At 57.4% G+C, this 22,470-nt stretch overlaps 2 protein-coding genes across 3 annotated transcripts; both read left to right on the plus strand.

Annotated features, from left to right (window-relative positions):
- Positions 1-42: 42 nt before the first annotated feature.
- ZNF319 (zinc finger protein 319) lies at positions 43-5,145 on the plus strand. 2 transcript variants are annotated; one of them, XM_072346157.1, is made up of 2 exons: positions 43-137; positions 1,856-5,145. In XM_072346157.1, exon 2 carries the CDS (start codon positions 2,269-2,271, stop codon positions 3,931-3,933), a length of 1,665 nt encoding a protein of 554 aa, XP_072202258.1. In that variant the 5' UTR covers positions 43-137; positions 1,856-2,268; the 3' UTR covers positions 3,934-5,145. The 2 variants fall into 2 exon arrangements, 1 of the variants encoding a protein (XP_072202258.1); XR_011904966.1 differs by lacking the exon at positions 43-137 and adding an exon at positions 250-385 and having other exon boundaries at positions 1,856-1,981.
- A 1,940-nt stretch (positions 5,146-7,085) lies between these two features.
- CNGB1 (cyclic nucleotide gated channel subunit beta 1) lies at positions 7,086-21,056 on the plus strand. Its single transcript, XM_072346844.1, has 30 exons — positions 7,086-7,178; positions 7,483-7,680; positions 7,807-7,849; positions 7,931-8,006; positions 8,511-8,592; positions 8,778-8,817; positions 8,905-9,040; positions 9,115-9,190; positions 9,387-9,423; positions 10,318-10,492; positions 10,729-10,821; positions 11,638-11,767; positions 11,876-11,924; positions 12,686-12,821; positions 13,627-13,692; positions 13,792-13,949; positions 14,308-14,484; positions 14,722-14,930; positions 15,438-15,488; positions 15,600-15,686; positions 16,000-16,064; positions 16,258-16,380; positions 17,059-17,200; positions 17,423-17,582; positions 17,914-18,011; positions 18,095-18,178; positions 18,249-18,367; positions 18,850-18,996; positions 19,108-19,303; positions 19,608-21,056. Exons 1-30 carry the CDS (start codon positions 7,086-7,088, stop codon positions 19,818-19,820), a joined length of 3,459 nt encoding a protein of 1,152 aa, XP_072202945.1. The 3' UTR covers positions 19,821-21,056.
- The last annotated feature ends 1,414 nt before the right edge of the window (positions 21,057-22,470 follow it).

Here is a 22,470-nt window from a genome sequence, read left to right on the forward strand (position 1 = left end):
CTCCGCCGCCCGGCCCGGCCCTCCCCGCCCCGCCGCCCGCCGCCGCCGCCAAGCGAGCGCGGGGATCGGGCGGAGCGAGCAGGCCGCGGCCCCGCCCGCAGGCAGCTGAGCGGGCTGACGGGGGCCTCCCGCCGCAGGTGAGGGCCCTTTGTGCGGGCCTCGGGCCGGCGGGAAGTTGCCCCCCGTGCGTCCGCGGGGCCTCGGGGCGGCCCATGGGGGCGGCGGGCCGCGGGCGGGGCGGGCCCGGCGGTGGGCTCGGGCCGCGGGGAGCCCCGGGCGCGGAGCCGTTCGCCGCCCGCTGAGCCCGGCCTGGAAGTGCCTCCGTTCCGTCCGGGCGCTCCTTCCGAGGGATGAGCGGCACCCGGAGCCGGTCCCGGTGAAGCAGGTCGGTACGGGCTGCCGCCGGGATGGGGCGATGCCGGGATGGATGGGGTGCCGCCGCATCCCGCGGGGATGGCGCTGCGTGCCGTGCGATGGGACGGGCTCCACGACCCCGGCCCGTGCTGCAGGGTCAGCACACGCGGCGAGCCCCGGGCTGCGGCTGGAGGTGCTGCTGGGAGCCGGCCCGGCCTGCGGGGCAAAGCCGTGCCGCCTCCGCTCGAGGGGCATTGGGGCCGTATCCTGCCCTCAGCTCCTCCGCCGGGTGTCAGAGCAAAAGAGCTGAGCTCCCACATCCTGGCAGGACCCCGGCCCGGCCCAGCGGTGCCCTCTGGGCGTTGTGCTGCCCACATTTGTGCTGGGGGACAAAGTGACGCCCCGTTCCTGCAGGGTGCTGAGGGGGCAGGGGCTGTATCCTGCCTGCAGCATCTGCTCCAGGTGTCAGCACTAAAGGACTGAGGTCCTGGAGGAAACCAGCCTGGCACTTGGGCCTCTGGGTGCTGTATTGCTCGGATCTGTGCTGCAGGACGAAGCGGTGCCCTGTCCCTGTAGCACAGAGGCACTGGGGGGATGTGGGTTGTGGCCCAGCAGTGCCTGCTGCTGCCTCTTGCCAAAGCATGGACACATCGTGCTCTTGAAGTGCCTTGTCACTTGTTTGTACCCACTGCTCGCCAGTGGATTTAACTCTTCTCTTGGTCAATACTGGGTTTTATCTGTGAGAAGAGCAGTAAGACCAAGCAGTACGTCAGGCAAGGTGCTGAGCCCCAGCCTGCTGTTATCCCAGAGTCTGGAGGAAGGCTCAGCCAGGCCATTGCTGTATTGCCTCTTTGACCATCACAGGGAGTGCCTTGCCTGATGCCTGCAGGTTCTGTTTTGTCTGCAGACAAGTTAACGTCGCCTGTCTTCTCTGGCTCTTCCTACAGGCAGAGGGGAAACTTCATGAGTACCTCCCTCCCTTGGCTCTGTCAGAGGTTGATGTGCTCGATGCTGGAGCTTCAGGGGGAGGTTGGGACTGGCAGAACTGCTTTGCTAGGGTGGGAATCTGCCCTGGTATTTGTAACATTTCACTCGGTAGCCTTTTTTGCACAGCATTTAGCACACCTCAGCCCACGCAGAGAAACGGATGGATGTGTTCACTCTGTTAGAGCTGCTCCGGTGCAAATGGGTGAGCTTCCAGGGGAGCATTTTGCTCAGACCCCACGTTGCATCCTGAGCCTGATGGGGACTGAAGCAGCCTCTGCTGCTTTGTGTAAGAGTTTGCCAGGCAAACCCGTGGCTGTGTTGGCCAAGCAGGGTCTGTTTCTTTCTACACCGCCAGCAGCATGCAGTGCTCCAGCTCTGCTCAGCTCCCCTCCGTGAGCTCTCAGGTGCTATGCAGGAGTGCAGGACAGTTTGCAAAGTGGGCCACGAGCTCACTTGACTGGAGAGCTGCCTGGCTGTCCTCTGAGATCTGACGTGAACTGTCTTCTTCTTGCAGGTCGAGCTGCTCCCTGCGCTGCATCGCTCGCCCTGCCTGCGTGTGAGCACTGCCTGCATCACAGCCAGCACAGCGAAGGGCCTCCTCTCATCTTCAAGGCACTTGCTTCTACCTGCCTTCCTTTCTTTTTTTTTTTTCTTTTGTCCAAGAAAAGGAAAGAGAAAAAGAAAAAGCCAAACAAAAGACCGGAACACACAAAGAACTTCTGCAGATCCAAGGAGGAGCCCGTGGCATCTCAGCCTCCTCGCTTCCCAGGATCCTGGCTGTGGGCTGGGTTTGTTTCCTGTCCTCGATTTCGGGATCGGTGCAGGGAATCAGAATCTTGGATGCTTTTGATTTTTATTTTTACTTGAACCTTTCTGACCGAGAAGCTGAAGCTGTCACTGCTAAAACCCTGTTTCTTTTTCCCAAGCATGTCAGAAAGCTGGCAGCAGCAACAGCAGCAACCGCAGCAGCCGCCACCGCCTCCGCAGCAGCACCACGCCGGGACCACCGCCCTCCCGGAACACTCCATCCCACCCAGCACCGCCGACAACCCCCTGGGCTGTGCCGTCTACGGCATCCTGCTGCAGCCGGACCCGGGCCTGCAGCACCACCAGCACGCCCCGCTGCAGGCTGGGGAGCCGTCCCACAAATGCGGGGTGTGCGGCCACGACCTCACTCACCTCTCCAACCCCCATGAGCACCAGTGCTTGCCGGGCCATGACCGCTCTTTCCAGTGTACGCAGTGTCTGAAGATCTTCCACCAGGCCACCGACCTGCTGGAACACCAGTGCATCCAAGTGGAGCAGAAGCCCTTCGTGTGCGGTGTGTGCAAGATGGGCTTCTCCCTCCTAACCTCGCTGGCGCAACACCACAACGTCCACAACGGCAACGCCATGAAGTGCTCCATCTGCGAGAAGACCTACAAGCCGCCCGAGGCCGAGCACCCGCAGCCCCTCGATCCCTCGGAGAAGCCCTACAGCTGCTCCATCTGCCAGAAGACCTTCAAGCACCTCTCGGAGCTGTCCCGGCACGAGCGCATCCACACGGGCGAGAAGCCGTACAAGTGCACGCTGTGCGACAAGAGCTTCAGCCAGTCGTCCCACCTGGTGCACCACAAACGGACGCACAGCTCGGAGCGGCCCTACAAGTGCACGGTGTGCGAGAAGACCTTCAAGCACCGCTCGCACCTGGTGCGCCACATGTACGCGCACTCGGGGGAGCACCTCTTCAAGTGCAACGTCTGCGAGCTGCACTTCAAGGAGTCGTCCGAGCTGCTGCAGCATCCCTGCACGCCCAGCGGCGAGCGGCCCTTCCGCTGCGGCGAGTGCCAGAAGGCCTTCAAGCGGCCCTCCGACCTGCGGCAGCACGAGCGCACGCACAGCGAGGAGCGGCCCTTCAAGTGCGACCTGTGCCAGATGAGCTTCAAGCAGCAGTACGCGCTCATGCGCCATCGCCGCACGCACAAGGCCGAGGAGCCCTTCAAGTGCAACCTGTGCGAGAAGGGCTTCGTGCAGCCCTCGCACCTGGTGTACCACCAGCACGTGCACGGCATAGAGAACCTCTTCAAGTGCAACGTGTGCCAGAAGGGCTTCAACCAGTCCTCGGAGCTGCTGCGGCACAAGTGCGTGCAGAACGCCGAGCGGCCCTTCAAGTGCGCGGTGTGCAACAAGTCCTACAAGCGGGCCTCGGCGCTGCAGAAGCACCAGCTGGCCCACTGCGCCGAGAAGCCCCTCAAGTGCACGCTCTGCGAGAGACGTTTCTTCTCCTCCTCCGAGTTCGTGCAGCACCGCTGCGACCCGGCCCGCGAGAAGCCCCTCAAGTGCCCCGACTGTGAAAAGCGCTTCAAGTACGCCTCGGACCTGCAGCGCCACCGGCGCGTGCACACGGGCGAGAAGCCCTACAAGTGCCCCTCCTGTGAGAAGGCCTTCAAGCAGCGCGAGCACCTCAACAAGCACCACAGCGTGCACGCCCGCGAGCAGCAGTACAAGTGCATGTGGTGTGGGGAGCGCTTCCTGGACTTGGGCCTGCTGCAGGAGCACAGCGTCCAGCACACGGCCGAGGGCGCCTACCAGGTGGCCGCCTGCTTGCCATGAGCCTCCTGCCCCTGGTGGCTTTCAGCTTGCATGTGACGCTCCCGAGCCTCGGCCTCCCCTTCCCTCTCCTCAGCTGGAGGTGGCCTCCAGGGAGCGCTGGGGGAAAGGGGAGGTCTGGCGGGCGGGGAAGTTTTCCTCTGGCCTCCGTGGTCTGCACCCACTGTAGCACAGGGGTTGATGGACGGTGTGAAAGGCTCAGAGAGAGTGGAGAGGAGAGGAGGGAGGTGCTGAGAGGAAGCGATGCCTGGAGCTGCCTGGCGTCCCCTGGACTGTGCTTCCCACCGTACCCACATTGCAGTGCCGGGAGCTGGCAGGGCTCTGCTCGGCCGCCCCCTGCATGCAGCCTCTTTTCCCTGTCCCACCCAGTGACTGCTCTTGCAGAGAGTGCTTGGGAGCAAAGCAGAGCGCTCCCTCTGGCTGCGCTGCTCGCTGGGGACGTGGCAGGTTTCCGTGCTGGGCTCTCCCAGTGTCGTTAATCCAAACTCAAACGAGTGACTTGAGGGGACCGTTTCAGACCATTCGCATTTATCGACCGCCCTGACCTCCCCTGCTCTCCCCTCTTTCTAGAGCGTAGAAAGGGAAAAGCCGTGGGGCTGCACACCTCCAAAATGCACTTTGGCATTGCTGCTCCTGCAGCTGGTGGCTGTCACACTTGGGAATAGTTTTGAGCAAGCCTGCCCATCCCCATCTCTGCTGGCAGTGAGGGAAGAGTACCGAACACCACATGCTGCACAGAGTGTGGCAGGGAGAGTCTCCACTCCTGGTTGTGAGCGTGGCATTGACCAGCTGCCTTCCAGAGGGACCTCGCTCTCCCATGAAGACTTACCTCCAAGCCCAGGCTCCTTCCCTCCCTGCGCTGCTCTGGCTGTGAGCATACCTCCAGGGTCGGGCACGTCCCTGCAGCTTGAACACTAAGGGGTGAGGTGAGCACTAGGAAGAGCCTGCAGCCTCAGGAATGGTCTCAGCCATCTCCAGAGGTGACCCCTGTGGTGCTCTGGGGTGCCTGATTTGCTGAGGGGAACCAGTTCTGTCCAGAACAAGTCAGGAAGACCCTTCCTGCCCCGTGGGGTTGGCTCCAGGGCAAGGGGAAGGTTAGCAGTGGGTAAAGGAGAAGTTATTTTTTCCCCTCTTGCGGGAGTCCCGATTTACCCCTTTGCTCTTTCTTTACCTCTTCCATTTTTTCAGGTTTTGCACAGTTCTTGTAAACGTCACTTACAAATAAATCTCCCCTAGTAAGGTTGGTGCAGCCTCAGGTGTTTTCCTCTGCAGGGTTTTGCTGGCTTCCTGCAGCCAAGAGCCCTGTGAGGTGCCAGCTGGATGCCCTCAGGGTTGAAGGTGTGCCTGCTGCCTTGCTACCAGCCTTCCCCTCTCCGTGTTTGGAGATCTCAGAATGTTACAACCCCGTGCGCTGTAGCCCAGCTGGATGCGGTCCTGGACTACCTGCCATACTGCTCCAGCTTCAGCGCAGGTCCAGTCTCAGCCCCCCTGTGCCCTGGGTTGTCCATTGGGCCAGGCAGAGGTGTTCCGACCAGCTCTAATTAGCAAACAGCAGCCCGCAGATTGCCTGCGTGCTGAGCTGGTGATCAGGACAAGTTTGAAGTCTAGGCAGATGGACCTTGCACAGAGCTGGGCCGTGCCTGCATTGCAGATGGGGGACACTAAAAGGTGGTGAGAAGCTTCCAGTTCCAGCACAGAGGAGGAGCAGAGCGCCTGGCTGCAGGGCTGGGGCACTCGGTGGCCCCCAGGTTGGCTCCACGTGCAGCTTCACAGAGCTGCAAACAGACCTTCCTCTCTGCTGCCCAGGGAAGAGGGACCGATGCTCATCCTCACTTCATGCTGCATCAGAGATGTAGAACTTCCTACCGAGTTTTCTGTCCGCGTTTCTTTGTTTTTGGGTTTGTTTTTGTTGTTTTTTTTCCTCCCCTTTTTTTTTTTTTTTTTTTTTTTTAAAGCAGTTTGTTAATATTCATTAAAGAAGTACTGTATAGTTTAACTTGTCGTCGTAGCTGATGTCTGTATAGTTTAACTGGTCGTCGTAGCTGATGTTTGAAACCAAAACACGCCGGGTCCCTGTGCTCACACAGGGATTAGGGGCGCTGGGAAATGCCGCTGGTGCCGCAGGGCCGGAGGTAAACGGATCAAGCAGCAATTGGCAGGCTCAGCAAGGGGAGGCTTAACCCAGCCCAGTGCAGATTTGTTGCCTCCTGCCCCAGATCCTTCAGGCCATCACTGTGTGCAGCAGGACGGGTGCTTCACGCTTGGGGTTCCTCCTTGCGCTGCAACTGGAGTGTGGCTGAGACCCAGCAGCGCTGCTCGTGCCTCCACGGTAAGTGGCTGGGGCTCACCTGCTGGCTCCTGGGCTTTCTAGGATGATCTCAGCTGCTCTGCTTTGGGGTTTTCTAGCTCTGAAGTCGGGGTGGCAGCCAGGAAGTGGGCAGTAGGGAACAGCTGGTGTTGGTAATCCCATCTCCAGGCAGCATGGTGCTAATCCCTGGGGAGCTGGCGTGGGTTTAGGGTCAGCAGGAGTCTCTGTGTCATGGGGTGTCCTGGGGTGTCCTGGAGCATGGGGTCATGGGGTGAGCCAGCTGCAGGCGTTGTTTCTGGGCTGCTTGCAGGAGCTGCGAGCGTTCCAAAGTGTTGTGGGAATGGCAATGTGCTGCATGGTGTTCCTTGCTGTCCCTGTTGTCCCCTGGATAACGTCTCTATTCACAGCTCCTTAATCCCTTATATCCATGGGGGGTGAAAGGCAATTTCTGAGGTGGTTTCTAGTCATTGGGCCCCTCGGGGGAGCTATGCCAGCACTCATTCAGGCAAGAAGATAAGGACATGGCCCCATGGGATGGGAATTTGGGGCAGAGTGAGGCTCTTTGGAAAGCGAACATCAGGAGATATCCTCTGTATGAGCCCTCAGATGTCCTCTCTTGGCTGCCACCAGGTCACCATGCCACAGCAAGCAGGGTGAGGAAGGGACAGGGAAGCGCAGTGGGTGCTGAGCACATGAGCTTAAAGCAGGGGGCTGGGGGTGGCTTGTGGCAGGGGTGAGGCATGGGGCTGAGCTGGGCTCCGTCTGGCTGTGCCCAAGCAGGAACAAAGAGGAAGGAAGCCCAGGACCTGTGCAAAAGGACTGCCCTGGAGACAGCTGTCCCCGCTGCATGGCAATGCTGGGCTGGATTGAGCGGGTGGTCCCACAGCCCCCAGCACAGAACCTGCCTGAGGAGAGCCCTGCGGCCCCACAGCCGGCCAAGGTGAGCAGGGAGGTGGAGAGCCAGAGCTCATGGCATCCCTTTGGTGAAGGCTTTGGGGACACCAGCACCCAACACCTCTGGGCTGAGGGCCGTCTCTCACCCCAGGTGCCAGCAGGGAAGGCCAGCACTGGGGATGCTGCAGACCGCACGCAGGGTAAGCTCCACTGAGCCCCCCACCCCCAACATGCATGCGGAGCAGCGACAGGAGCTGCCTTTTTCCAGCTGTCATCAAAGAAACAGAGCAGAAGGTGGAATTTGCAGTCTCTGAGGACCCGGCCCCTGCATCTGCATCGGTGTTTGAGAGGTACTTGGGTACAGTGGGGATGGGCACACAGCTGCCCTGCACAAATCTGACGTAGCCCTGCCCCGCAGCGTGGGGAGCAGCGTGCTGTCCTGGATCTCCCAGGGGCTGGAGAAGGTGGTTCCACAGCCAGCACCAGCCCCAGGGTCACTGCAGGCACTCGGGAAGAGCTTTGAGACCAGCGTTGACATCCCTGACCAGGTGGGTCGTGGGCACATCCCCACATCCTGGCTTCTGGGTTCCTTTGGCTTTCTGCCTTCACACAACTCTGGGCAAAGGGCAGATTTCCCCCCTTGCCCCATCAGGTAATACTTTCTGTCTTTCCAGACAGAGGTGCAGGTCCTCAAGGATGAGGATGAGGATGCTCTGGGTAAGGGGAGTTGTGAGCCCACGGTTTGAGGTTCCCTCCTGGTTGCCAACCCCTGCACACCTGATCCTGCTCTCCCTGCAGAGATAAAACCCTTTGACCCTGAGGAGGATGAGCTGGATGGCTGCGAGCTGGAGGACGACTTGGGCACGGAGAACTGGTGGGTTCCCTGTATGCAGCACCCTATGAGCAGGCAGAGGGGTGGCATATAGGGGAGGGATGTGGGATATGGGATGGGCAGACAGGGGATGTGGGATGCAGGATGCAGGTTATGGGATGGAGAGATGTGAGGTGTGAGATTTAGGATGGACAGACACGGAACGGAGAGATGTGGGATATGGGGATGTAGGATGCATTGTGATGTAGGATATGGGATGGAGGGAGGTGGAATGTGGGATATTGGATTTAGGACAGAGTGTTGTGAGATGAGGGATGTGAGACGTAGGATGCCGGGTTTGAGGTAGGCATGGATGTGGGATGCAGGATTTGGGATTGACATGATGTGGGATGGACAAACACGGGATTAGAGGGATGCGGGATATGAGTTGGAGGGATGAGGGATGTGGGATAGAGGGATGCGGGATGTGAGGTGTGGGATGAAGGGATGCAGGACATGGGATGCAGGATTCCGGGTGAGCTCCATCCACACCTGCTCTCCCTGCAGGGCAGGAGCGCGCGTGCTGAGCTGGCTGGTGCAGGGCTTTGAGAGGATGGTGCCGCAGCCAGAGGTGCCAAAAAGGCCCCAGGTGAGCTCAGCTCACTCCCAAGGCAGTGGGGGGTTTCCCTGGGCTTTCCCTGCTCACTCCAACACTTGAGCAGCCCGTTGGGGCCAGACATGGTTGTGAGAGAGGAGGGGAGGAGGGCAGATGCAACATGCAGAGTGCACTGGGACAGCAGCAACACATGGCCGTGTCCATCCCTCTCTCTGCAGCCGGAGCCGAAGGAGGAGCAGTGCAGTGCCACAGCAGGAGGTGAGTGCTTTGCAGGGCCGTGCAGTGCCCCCTAAGGTGATGTCTGCACTTCCTGACCCCTTGCTCTTTGGGACCGAACCTGAGCAGGCACAAAAGGGACTAAAACTCGAGTGAAGCCCAAAGACAACATCCCGGGAGAGGTGGAGCCGGCGGTGGGAGAGGGGCAGCCAGAGCCAGGGACCACCACCCTCCTCCCTCGGTCCCTGGTTGGGGACAGTGGCAGGTATGGGCTGTGACACTTTGGTGGGGATGTGGTGGGAGCAATGCAGGGTCTGAGGGTGGGTTTCTGTTTGGCAGCATGTTCAGCTGGTTCGTCCAGGGGCTGGAGAAGGTGATGCCGCAGCCCGTGCCCAGGGAGAAGCAGGACGTGCAGGTATGGGGTCTGCAGGGAGATGCTGGGAAGCAAGGGTGGTGTGCTGGGTGGGTGTTCTGAGGCAGCAGTGGGGCCTCTGCCAGTGTGATCCTGCTGCTGGGTCTGCAGTGTTGCTGTGGGTAGGAGGGAAGAGCAGGCCCTGGGGTGGGCAGGGAGGGCAGGGACCATGACTGATGCTGCCCTTTCCTCCTGGCAGGGAGCAGCCACCACAGCCTTCAGCCCCGTGGAGGAAAGTAAGTGCTCGCCGCTCACATCCCGCCCTTCTGCTGTCAGATTTTGGGAGAGGGTACCCAAGGAAAGCAAGCTTCTGCTGCTGGGGGTTTAGATATATGGCACGTGAGCGTGTGCTCTCTTAGGGAAGAGCAGTGGGGTTTGTGCTGCTGCTCCTGTAGGGCACCCTGAGATGCCCTGTGCCAGCTGCTCCGCCAGCAGTGAGCACAAGGAGTGAGCTGCAGCACAAACCCACAGCTCCCTAATGTTTTCCTTCTCCTTTTGTTTCAGGGGGCAAAGGGGCTTAGAGCCTCTGAAACAAATGGAAAACGAAGACAGTGGAGGGTCCCCAGCACATGGGACCAACCTGTGGAGAAAGAGCAGCTGGGGAGGAAAGGCAGCAGCACCAGGCACAGCGGGAACAGGGCTTGGGGCTCATGGTTTGGGGGGGTCAGGAGCCCCACGTGCCAGGCTCCCCACATCCCTTTAGGACAATGGTGAAGTGACCAAATTGAGCCCCAGCCACTGTGTTTATATGTAATGCACCCTGCTGGAACCAGTAGATTAGGGGGAGTGGGCTCCTGGGTGGGGCCATGGTTTGGGTACATATAGTGCAGAGCAGATGGCACAACTGGGTTTTCGCCCTTCTGTATTGCAATTTGTATGTTTCCTCTTGGCTTCATGGTGTGAATTCCTCCCAGTGCCCCACAATAAATTGGTTTTACACCACACCCATGTCCTTATCCCTCCTGATTGTTGGTTGGGTGCACGTGTGGGGCTGTGCACTTAGCAGCTCCATACACGCAATGCTGGGGCACGGTGGGGTGCCAGGGGGGCTCCAGCAGTACATGTGGCACTGCGCACTGGGGTCTAGCCTGGGGCTGAGCACTGCAGAGCTGTCCCCAATCCCATTTCAGTTCATATTGTCCCTGTGGAGCCCCAAGAGATGGACCTTGTGCTGGAGGAGGTTGATGACAGCTGGAGAGCTGAAGCCATGCGTGAAACAGTGGCCTGGGATGACATGGCTGAGCTGGGGATGCAGAGCTGTCCTCTCCCCCCCATCGAGGAGGAGCTGCAAGAGGAGGAGAGCAGGTAGGGCAGGGGGCTGCTTTCTTCCTGGTGCTCTCAGGATCTATGGGATGGCCAGTATGGCTGGAGGGTTTAGACTTCATTGCCATCCATTTGTCACAGGGCTCTGGGGAGGTCCTGGCACTGCAGCCCAGAGCTGTGCGTGCCCCATTTCAGGAGGCACCCAAGGCCACGGAGCTGGTGGGGGCACAGCTCAGCCCCGTTTTATGCATTTCACCCGATGAGCTGCTCCTTTTCAGGCTGTGGTCCTGCATCCCGAGTGCAGCTGAGGAGCAGGAGGAGGAGGAGAAGAAGAAGGAAGAGGAGGAGGAGGAGGTGGAGGAGAGCGCAGGGTGAGTGCTGCACAGGGGCTGGAGACCAGCGTGCAAGCAGCGGCTGGCTCAGATGCGTGCATGATGCTTTGGGGGAGGGTGATTTGGGGGCTGCTTTGGGAGGGTGCTCAGGGCACGAGGCCGTGAGGATGCTTTCGCAATCCGTCTCGTTGCTGGGTTTGCTGCTGACGCGCTCCCGGTGCTGCGCGCATCTCCTGGAGACGGCAGCTCCGGCTCCGCAGCCACCGTAGCAACAGCGCCCGCAGTGCTGGGCTGTGCCTGATCCCGGGGCACGGCGCTGCCGCCAGCTCCGTTTCTTCCTGCATTCGGGATCACTGGGAGCGGGTCGGAGCTGGGTACAAAACCAGCGAGTGCTGCCGAGGAACAGTAGGTGCATTTTTGCTTCTTATCTTGCTGCAGAAAACAGCCTCTGTGGGCAGCAGCTTCAGAGCAGGCGGTGTTTAGGGGCATCTTCCTGCTCAGTTTGTGGTTGGCTGTGATTTCACACGGTGAGAGATCCAACCCAGTGCTGCGGGTGCTCTTTTGCACGCTGCTGTCTGTCCCCTGCGCTACCCGAGCTCCAGTGGTCGGGCGAAGGAGGCTCTCTCCATCCTATGTGCTTGTTTGTGGGAAAACTGAGATGTCAACAGGTTCCCAGGTCGGGGTAGTGAGGTCCTGAAACACCTCCCAGCCTGCAAGGTGTGCTGCACCAAGATGTGTGTGTTGCTGTCGGAGCAGTGGGTGGCTTGGTGCCCTGCGGCTGGACCCTGGGGTCACCTGGGTCACCTGCCTCACCATGCACTGCTCAGCCCCAGCTGTGCTCTGTCTGTCCCACAGGGCCCTGCCCCACTCCCTGTGCCCCTCCACCGATGAGGGGCTGGAGGACGCCTTCTATGCAGATGAGGCCTTCAGCTTTGCACGACGGGAAGAGGCTGAGATAAGTGATCTGGAAGGCGCTTTCATACAGGTACGGAGCTCCACATGCTCCACGCTCAGCTCTGGGTACACAGCATTACAGCACAGAGGCTGTTTTTCCTCTTCCAATGGCTTTCCCTTTACCTTTTCCACTCTGAAGGTGCAAGAGCAGGCAGTGCAAGGAGAAGCCAAAGGAGCAGATGCTGCAGGTACAGTGCAGAGCAGCATGGTGTTGGGTCAGAACGGGCTGAGCATGCAGAGGCACCGCAGTGCCCATGGGTGCTCACTGTGCTGCCGATGGCAACAAACCCCCACCAGCCCCACATCTCTGTGCTGCCATAACCATCCTGTTTCCAACCCCTGTGTCTCTCATTGCAGCCCTGCCCCTGCTTGAAGCACCTAGGCACCTAGCAGCATGGCCAAGCGCTCCCGAGACGTTGAGCTAGACCAGCTGGTGCACGACACGCCGCCCGACCACGGGGACGCGTCCCATCCCATGCTAGAGCAGCTCCCCAATGTCCCCAGCTACCGCATCCCTGTCCTCACTGCTGGCAGGTGGAAGGCTGGAGTGGTCAACCCCAACTTTTGCAATGAGGAGCAATCCCCTGCCCGCCCCTTAGGTATTAGGCGATGGGCTTGCGCGGCTTGGGGGTGGGCGCTGTTCCTAGCTGCTTTTTGTATAGAAGCACAGAATAAAAGCACGCTTCATGTTGCAGCACAGAGGCTGGGGGATTAAACTCCTCTTTTTCTACTTCACCGTGATGTGCCTTGCTGGCTCAGCCCCTAACAAACAGCCTCCAACGATGGCTCCCACGTGGCTGCCCCCAGCTGTCCTGCTGAGCCCACCGCACACACACCTTCTCTCCCCAGCACTCCCACAAACCCACTCGTGCTGAGCCGACAGGAAGACGTGGCTGGCAGGGCATGGAGCTCTGGGACACCCCTCACTCTGCCCTTGTCCCCTCCCCAGGGTTGAGGCGCTGCCCCTCTGTGGGCATCGAGGACGTGGATGGTGGATGTGACCTTGTGGAGGAGGATGGCACCCACTTGCCACTGCCCACCCCCAGCTCCCCACACATGCTGGTGGTGCCTGGAGCCTCCCCCAGGTAGGGACCCCAAAGCCCTGCTGTGTGCCCCCTCAGTGATGGAGTAGGGGGTGAAGGATGGCTGTGCGCTTGTGTTTGAATGGTGTGGTGGACATAAGCAGCTGATGTCTGCCTGGACTGGTGCAGGACCTTCATCATGGTTCCAGAGCACATCCTTATCTCCAGACTGGAGGAAGATGGAGATGTAGGTTAGATGGCAGGAGGAAATCCTTCCCTCAGAAGGCAGTGAGGTGCTGGCACTGCTGCACAGAGCTGCGGGTGGCCCATCCCTGGAGGTGCCTCAGGCCATGGATGGGCACTGGGCAGCCCGAGCCGTGGTGCAGGCAGGCCTGGCAGGGGTTGGGGTTGGGTGGGCAGTGGGGTCCCTTTCAACCCAGCCGTTCTGTGTTGTGTGCTTCTCGGTGGCACTGCTGGCTGCTGCCAGCAGAGGGCTGAGAAGCGCCGTTTAACAGCCTTTGAATCAGCGCCCAGAAGCCGGGCTTCCCTTCAGGCCACCATCAGAAGTAGGAAATGGGCAGCAGGTCAGGCTGATCCCACCCCATGCACACCTCACATCACAGGTGTGCTCAGAGCCGGGGTCCCAGCAATCCACTGCCACGGCTTTGGGTTATTCGGCCCCAAGCATCTTCCATGGCGAGGAAACAAACTCGCTCTGCCCCAGAACAGGAGAGCTGTGGGGCAGAGCTCGGGGCTGCCCTTGTGCTGCTCAAACTGTGTGATGTTGGCTTTGCTTCCCATCACAGGAGGTGCAGGCTGGGGGGTAGGTGGGCTTGCAGCTCAGCATAGCTCTGCTTTGTGTCCTCAGGAGGAAGGTGCCAGCCCCTGCAGATGGCCTCGGAGAGGGGAACTGGGACGAGGAGCAGCGGGACAGGTGCGTGGTGGCAGAAATAGTGCAGGTCTTGGACACACTGGGACAGCAGAGGGAGAGGGAGCAGTGCTGGATGTGCCCCTGTGCTTTCCCACCCCACAGCCTGCCTGAGCGCATCGGCTCAGCCACCAGCCAGAGCAGTGCCGTCATCCACGACCGCCTGCAGGAGCTGGTGAGGCTCTTCAAGGAGCGAACAGAGAAGGTGAAAGAGAAGCTGACCGACCCCGATGTCACCTCTGATGAAGAGAGCCCTACAGCATGTGAGTTCGGGTTGGGTTGGGAGGCTGGGAATACCAGGTTTGGCCCCTGGGATGGGGCAGCCCTGCATGGCCCTGAGCTGCTGGAGCCTGGGGAGCATTGGGGTACCGCACTCACACATCAGGTTTGGGTTTGGGTGGAGCCAGGGGCTGGCTTCAATGTTCCTTGTGAGTCCCCTCCAATTCAGAATGTTCTGTGGTTCTACAGCTCTACTCAGAGGGCGGTGAGGCACTGACACTACTGCCTGAGAGCTGCTATGGATGGGGCCCTGGGCAGCCTGAGCTGGTGGCAGCAGGAGATTGGAGCCGGGTGATCTATAAGGTCCCCTCCGACATAAGCTATTCTGTGGTTTTCTCCCAGCACCTTCCAAACTAGCACCTCCAGCACCACCTCCACCTCCACGGGATGAGCAGGCGGGGGAAAAGCCAGCAGAGGACGACCATTACTGTGAGATGCTGTGCTGCACCTTCAAGTGCCAGCCCTGGATGAACCGTGTAAAGAGCTACCAGTTCCCCAGCAGCATCGACCCGCTCACCAGTGAGAGATGGAACATGGCCGGGCTGGGAGGAGGCTGGGTGGGACATGGAGGGGCAGAGGGGGCAGCAGAATGTCTTTAGTCAGAGGGTGGTGATGCCCTGGCACAGCTGCCCGTCCCTGGTGGTGCTCAGGGCCAGACTGGATGGGGCACTGGGCAGCCTGGTGTGTGGGAAGTGTGGGTTTGCATGGCGGAGAGATGTGCAGCCAACTCATCAGGGCATGTTTCCCTGTGTTCAGACCTGGTGTACGTGCTATGGCTGTTCTTTGTTGTCCTGGCCTGGAACTGGAACTGTTGGCTGATCCCTGTCCGCTGGGCCTTCCCCTACCAGACGCCGGCCAACATCCACTACTGGCTGCTCATGGACTACCTGTGTGACCTCATCTACCTGCTGGACATTGTCGTCTTTCAGACCCGCCTGCAGTTTGTCCGAGGAGGAGACATCATAGTGAGTGGCTGCATGCGCTGCATCCCACCAGAGGACGTGGCCGTGGGGAAATCCCACCCATCACCTCCAGCAGCACCAATGGTCTGGATGTTGGTGTCTCCCACCATGGTGGGCTTTGATCATCCCCTTCCCATTGGAGCTGGGTCTGCTTAGGGAGGACACAGACACTGAGGTTTCTCCTGTGAACAATGATTTCTGTGGTGCTGGCACTGCCGTGGTTCCTCCAGGGTGCACAATGAGTAAGACTTGTCCTGAAAAAGGGTGAGGCGATGGCCTGCAGCCAGGTCTTCTGCTCCTCCTGCTCTGCTCCCCTTCCATGCACAATAGAACTGGGTTCCCCACTGTGCTAAAGAAGGGGAAAGCCAAGCATGTCCACATTGGTGGTGATCTTGCTCTCTGCAAGCAGCAATTGATCACAGAGTTGTAGAATCCTTAAGGCTGGAAAGGATCTCTAAGATGACTTATTCCAACCTCTCTTTCCCTCTCTTCCCTGCTATTCCCAACCAGAGTGACAAAAAGGCCATGAAAGAGAACTACCTGCGATCGCAACGCTTTAAGGTTTGGTGTGACTTTATTACATTGTGACTTCGGTCTGTGATATGACCTGTAGTTCCACCCCACCGGGCCTGCAGGTCCCCATTGGTGTCTCTCCCTATGTGTGAGTTTCAGATGGACGTGGTGTGCCTCCTTCCCTTGGATTTCTTCTACTTCAAAGTCGGTGTCAACCCACTCCTGCGCTTTCCCCGCTGCCTGAAGGTGAGCGGAAGAGTACCGTGCTGATTTGGTGGCTACAGCCATAATACTCAATGAGAGGATGCTGTACAATGGATGGGAAGTCTTGTCTCAAAGGCCTTCGGGGGCTGTTGGTCAATATTTCCATCCTATTACTCTCACATTTCCAAAGAAGGGTGGTACCGATGGAGCCAGTTGTGCCCGTGGCTGTTTGTGCTATGGAGGGAGGCCGGGTAGCTGGGCTCTCAGGGTGTCATAGTGGGAATGTGTCCCCTGGTTGGCGGCTTCTCAGGAAGCCACGGCATGCCAGAGCACACTGCTTTCCTCCTCCTCCCAGTACCTGGCCTTCTTCGAGTTCAACAACCGCCTGGAGGCCATCCTGAGCAAGGCGTACATCTACAGGTGAGGGGAATCATTTGTGGGGGGCAGGGATGTCCATCCCTGTTTGTTACTGGGGGAAATGGCTCACACCATGGCACACACCACTTCTGCCTTTCTGACTTGCCCCAAGGCAAGAGCCAATGTTGTGTGTTCGTCCCAGCAGACACCCTGTCTTCTTCCCTCCCATTCACTCCTTGTGTTTTTTGCTGTGCAGAGTGATTCGGACCACTGCCTACTTGCTGTACAGTTTGCACGTGAACTCCTGCCTCTACTACTGGGCATCAGCCTACGAAGGACTGGGCTCCACCACCTGGGTCTATGATGGGGAAGGAAACAGGTACGAGGCAGGGCTCGGGTCCTCTCGTAGCACAGCGTGCTCTGATGGATGGGAGCAAGAAATGTGTTTGGATGTAGCTGGGTCCGTACAAATCTCTGAGGCAAGGATGATAGAACCATTAAGGTCAGAAAAGACCACTGGGATCATCTGGTCCAACCATCAACCCATCACCTATGCCCGCTGTGAGGGGTCCCGAGAGGAGGCATGGGGAATGCTGAGGGTGAGAGGGGTGGTGTGGGCAGGGCAGGTGGGGGGGCTGTGGCTGAGCTGAGGCCTGCAGCAATAATGGGTCAAAGGGGCTGCAAACTGGGAGCCCAGTGCTGGGGGCAAGGATGCCATAGGAGAAAAGAGCACTGCACATGCAGCACTTGGCTCATGAGCTGAATGCTGCCTGGTGACTAATGCCTACAGCTGTGTGTTGTACAACATGGGCAAAACGAGATACCAAATAATGTTTGATTAATTCAGCACCATTCTCCTGTGCAGTAAATGAGAGCTGGCTGAAAAAATAAAGGCTTGTGCAAGTGTGTTAAAGGCTTCCCATGCGGGGTGGGTGGGACAGTGACTGCTGGTGTTTCCTATGGGCTGTACTATGAGTGTGGTACGTGGATGGTGAGTTCAGTCTGGGGGGGTTCATGCCCCAAACGTAACCACAGCTGCATCCTCTGCCTCTCCCAGCTACATCCGCTGCTATTACTGGGCAGTCAAAACCCTCATCACCATCGGAGGCCTGCCAGATCCCAAGACACTCTTTGAGATCGTCTTCCAGCTGCTCAACTACTTCACGGGTGTCTTTGCTTTCTCTGTCATGATTGGGCAGGTGAGTGGAGGGGGGTCCCACCTCAGCTGGGAGGCAGGCTCGGTGGTGGGGTCGGTCCGCAGTGTTCCCCATGCAGGGGCTCCTTAGCTGCTCAGCAACAAGGATGCGGTGGATGCCCCCTGTTAGCACACAGCAGGTGTCCTCACTCCCTGAACTGCTTAACCCGTATGAGAGGTGATAACAGCAACTAAACTGACTCTTCCAACTCTCCTTGCCCTGCAGATGAGGGATGTGGTGGGTGCTGCCACTGCCGGGCAGACGTACTACCGGAGCTGCATGGACAGCACCATCAAGTACATGAACTTCTACAGAATCCCCAGAACAGTCCAGAACCGGGTCAAAACGTGGTATGAGTACACGTGGCATTCACAAGGCATGCTAGGTGAGAGCCTCTCGGAGGGCCACGTCGTGCTCAGGGAGCCATCATCACGTTCCATGTGCGTTTCACTACGCTTGCTTTGCTGCAATCTAGTTGTCAAAGAGCAGCCAAGCAAACAGCACGATGGGTTTGGAGCAGGGGAGGCTTATTTGATTCTTTATCCCTATAGATATATATGATACATATGGTATAGTGTATGGGCTTGCACATGGGCTGCCAATGGGATGCAGAGCCGTGGTGTCCGCTCCAAGACTCACCCATCCCCATGCAGTGATGGGTGCTGAGCTCCTTGGGAAAGTGCTGGAAATAGGGTTTTCTGTTCTGCATCTCACAGATGAGTCTGAGCTGCTGGTGCAGCTGCCGGACAAGATGCGATTGGACATCGCCATCGATGTGAACTACAGCATCGTCAGCAAAGTGGCCCTCTTTCAGGTATGCCTACAGGGTGGGCTCTGTCCCACGGTGCCTGGCTCCATTGGCATGGGCTGACTGCTGTTGGCTCCATTTGGGCTCAGGGCTGTGACAGACAGATGATCTTTGACATGCTGAAGAGGCTCCGGTCTGTGGTCTACCTGCCCAATGACTTTGTCTGCAAGAAGGTACCGAGATGCTGCGTGGGATGGGTGTCCCATTTCTGGGCACCCCGCACTGCATCCATCTCTGTTACAGGGGGAAATTGGCCGTGAGATGTACATTATCCAGGCAGGACAAGTGCAGGTGCTGGGGGGACCCGATGGCAAAACTGTGCTGGTGACACTGAAAGCTGGATCCGTGTTTGGAGAAATAAGGTCAGCAAAGCACTGCTGGGGGGATGCAGCCCTCTGAGGGGCCTTGGGCACTTAGCATCCTGCTTGCCTACCTATATATATATGCAAGGCTCGTTTAGACTGCCATATTAAAACTCCAGATGGGCGGGTGGGATTTTATGTAGTGTTTTGTTCTTCAAAAACGAAGCTTGGAAAATGTCATTGTGGGTAATAATAATTAGACCCTGGGTCCTCCGAAAGAGGGAACCGGAGGCATACGATAGGAAATGGGGAGTTTTATAGTAAGGGTGCTGTGCTGAGCCCCTTAGAATGGCTTCAGTTGGGGGAGCCCACCCAGCCCCAACCCCTGCTATGGGCTGGGTGCCCCACAGCTCACACTGCCCAGGGCCTGGCCATGGCCTGGGGCACCTCGAGGGATGGGCACCCCCAGCTCTCTGGGCTTTGGCTGCAGCAGCTGAAGGTGATGCTGGAGCAGTGCTTGAGTCTCTTGGTGTTCCACTCAGCTTGCTGGCAGCTGGAGGAGGGAATCGCCGAACCGCTAACGTCGTGGCTCATGGATTTGCCAACCTTTTCATTCTGGACAAGAAGGATTTGAATGAGATTCTGGTGCACTACCCCGAGTCTCAGAAGCTGCTGCGTAAAAAGGCCAAGTGAGTGTGGGCTGTGGGATGGAGTTCTGGTCTGAAAGCCACCGGGGAGCTTTCTCAGTTCCAGCTGATCTAACTCTGTGCTGACATCATCTCCCATTCTCTTTGCTGCAGGAAAATGCTGAAAAACAATAATAAACCCAAAGATGAGAAAGGAGGGCCTGGAGACTCACTGATCATTCCCCCCAAAGCCGATACCCCAAAGCTCTTCCAGGCTGCTCTGGCTGCTGTGGGGAAGGCAGGAGGCAGAGGGCACCTGGCACAGCTGCGCTGGAGGCTGAGGCAGCTGAAGGCGATGCAGGAGGCACAGGTCAGAATGGAGAGAGTGAGACGGGCATCTGGGCACCTCTGCAAAGCTTTTGCTAGTATAGAGCCCTTAGGGGGGCAGAACTGGTGCTTTGGGTGCAAGGAAGCCTTGTTGTGCCCGTCCTACCTTCCCTCACCGCAAAGCATGCAGGTTGCATTCCAGCTGCCCTGGGTGATCTTTGAGGTCCCTTCCAACCTGAGCCATTCAGTCTCACGTGGGTGACAGTGGGAGCAGTAGAGCTCCCCAGAACACCAGAACAAGGATCTCCCAAGGCTGATTTTGCCCTTTTTCACTTTTTGTACTCCAGGATCCCAATTTCAGTCCCATCCCACCGAAGTCACCGGTGCACCAGAGGTCACCCACTGCCTCCCCCAAAGCAAGGCCCCCTCCGGGAGAAGAGATATCCTCAAAATCTGCTGATGATTCAGTCACTATCCGTGTGATTTCAACAGCCCAAGAGGATGAAGAGATACTTGCTGCTGAGATCTCAGAGAAAGAAGATGAGAATGAGGAGAAATGAGAACCGAGCTGATGTGGGGGCTGGTGGCACGAGTAGGAATTGGGCACACGCCTTGGGTAGAAGCTTTCAGTCATTAATGATTGCTATGGCTTGGAAATAGGCATCGCTCAGTAGGTGCTGCAGGTGGGCTCTGTCTCTTCTCTGCTTAGACCTTCACCCCACTGCCAATGGAACCCGGAGCTGTATGAGGAGGTGAGGGATGGACACAGCTGCATGGGGATGGGGGTCACCATCCTGGAGGTGTCCCAGAGCCATGGGGATGTGGCACTGAGGGTCATGGTTTAGATTGGCCACACGCATTGGTGATGGTCAGACTAGATGGACTCAGTGGTCTTTCCAAGCTTCATGACGCTGTGATTCAAAGCTCTGTGCTGTGGAAGCCTATTGTATAGAGCATCTGTGTGCACATTCCCTCTAAGTATCAGACCTGAGATCTTGTGGAGGGACAGCCCAGAAGAAACGGCTTTTTACATCTCTGAGTAGTTAATGAGTGCCTGCTCAGATAAAACACGAAAGAGTTTTTCACCTCCAAAGCTGAGTCAGCCGAGGGAGAACAACAAGACTTGTCTGTTGGACCCAAGGTCGTCACAAGCAGCGGGAGCGTGACTCATCTGGAAAGGATCTGGGCTGCGATCCGGAGGCAAGCACAGGCTGAAATCACCATGGTGAGTGCATGGGGGGACCCCCCCGGCCTCACACTGCCAGCCAACAGCTCCTGGAGAGGGGGGAGAAACCCAAACATTAAGGAACTCCAGCATGCCCCATGGGTACCCGCTGCCCTTAACATCGCAGAGGAAACCCCAACCTCCTGCCCGCCTCCCTTCGCATTTTGTGCCCTCAGCTATTTGCACGTGGTTCCCTGCTGGGTAGAAGCAAAGAGCTCGGCGGTACAGAAACAGCTCCATAAACAAACCAGGAAACGTGGCAAAGTCAGGCTGATGTGCTGCTGCGATTTGATATGGTTTAGTGGAACAGTTGACATTGGTAGCGCTCTGTAACAGCTTTCATAATGCACCCTAATCTACAATAAACACCACTTAGATTACCGGTCATTTTCCTTGGATTTATTTCAGGATTCCAGGTTTCCTATGGCTGGAAGCAGATCAGCATGGGAAGGCAATGCAGAGCTCTGCTAAAAGCAACACAGAAATGCTTTGGGAAAGGTTTATGCTCTGTTGGAGTGGAAAACAGCCTCCCAGCTTCCTGCAGGGCTCAGATAGGAAGATGGCAGAGGGGTGGAGCAAGATGATCTTTAAGGCCCCCCCAACCCAAGGCATTCTATGATTCCATGAAGAAGAGGGGAAAAAGCCAACCCACAGTGACTCACATGTTTCCCAGCATGTTTCAGACGTCCTGTAATACTGCTGGGACAAAACTTATGCTTTTTTTTATCATAGAATCACAGAATGCCCAAGGTTGGAAAAGACCTCCAAGATCATCCAATCAAACCATCCACCTGCAAACAGTACTTCCCAACTGATTCACATCCCTCAGTGCAACACCTCAACCTTTCTAGAGCACCTCCAGGGACAGTGGCTCAACCACCTCCCTGGGCATCCCCATCCAGTGCCTGGCCGCTCTTTTGGAGAAGAAACGTTCCCTAACATCCATTCTTTTCCCTGATATTCAGCCCTTTTCCCGATACCCAACTTGCTTCAGTCCCCAGAAGGAGGGAAAAACAACCCAGAAAGCTTTCTGAAGTGACAAACGCTTGCATGAGGATTTGAGTTTTCAACACATGGCATGAGAAGATAATGGAAACAGAACTGGTAATTCTGGAAGCACATGAAGGCTTAAAGCCATCCTCCACTGGACCTGTTCACGGCTTTAATGCTTTGGAGATTATTCCCAGGTAATAATTAAGGTCGAGGTGGGGTTGGGCTTCCAGCCCGTCTCCCTTTGCCATGCAGGGCTGTTGGGACAGGGCAGCTCCATGTTCATCCTGCTGGCTGGGGGCTGGCCATCAGCCATCCCACTGCTGCACTCCACAGCTCCTTTGCTACACGTGCAACGGGCTCTTTGTGTTGGTTCCCTTCACTGTGTTTCTTTTCAGCTTTCACTCACTCCATTTTGATGTTGGCCGAGCACTGCATCGATCCACAACGAGATGCTCTAATAATATTAATGCAGTATATGGGGATGTGTGTGTGCAGCCACCCGTTGCCAGCCCAGCACTGATAGCTGTGCTGGAAATCCTGCATTGCAGTCTTCTTGCTCGCTTCTATTCCCCTCATTTCAGCCATTAATCAGAGGTTTATAACCCAATGCAAACACTTGTCTGCTTCCCTTTCCCTACAGACAGAGCCTGGGCAGGTATCTTCTCTATTTATAGTGAGAGCAATCTTTTTAAAAGATTAAGTGCAATTGCAGGTTAATCGCCGATAAGGTTATAACGAAAGTAAAAACAAATAAGCAGGTTTGGGGATTAGACCTGGGCCTGAAAGAAGTTGCAAGATAAATGGAAAGTCCCTTTAAGTGGCATTTAATTATGAAGCTTGAAATAAAATGGAACATTTCAATCTCGAAACCTGGAGGTCTCAGCCAGCACAACACACTTCTAAGTCCATGAATACTTTCTGCCTATGTGTTTTTTCTGTTGCATGGATCTGCTTAGAGGCAACGCTGCAGTCCTGACCCCGAGTCCCACTCG

Source organism: Excalfactoria chinensis, chromosome 11 (assembly GCF_039878825.1).
Source record: "Excalfactoria chinensis isolate bCotChi1 chromosome 11, bCotChi1.hap2, whole genome shotgun sequence".
In the NCBI taxonomy this organism is placed as follows: domain Eukaryota; kingdom Metazoa; phylum Chordata; class Aves; order Galliformes; family Phasianidae; genus Excalfactoria; species Excalfactoria chinensis.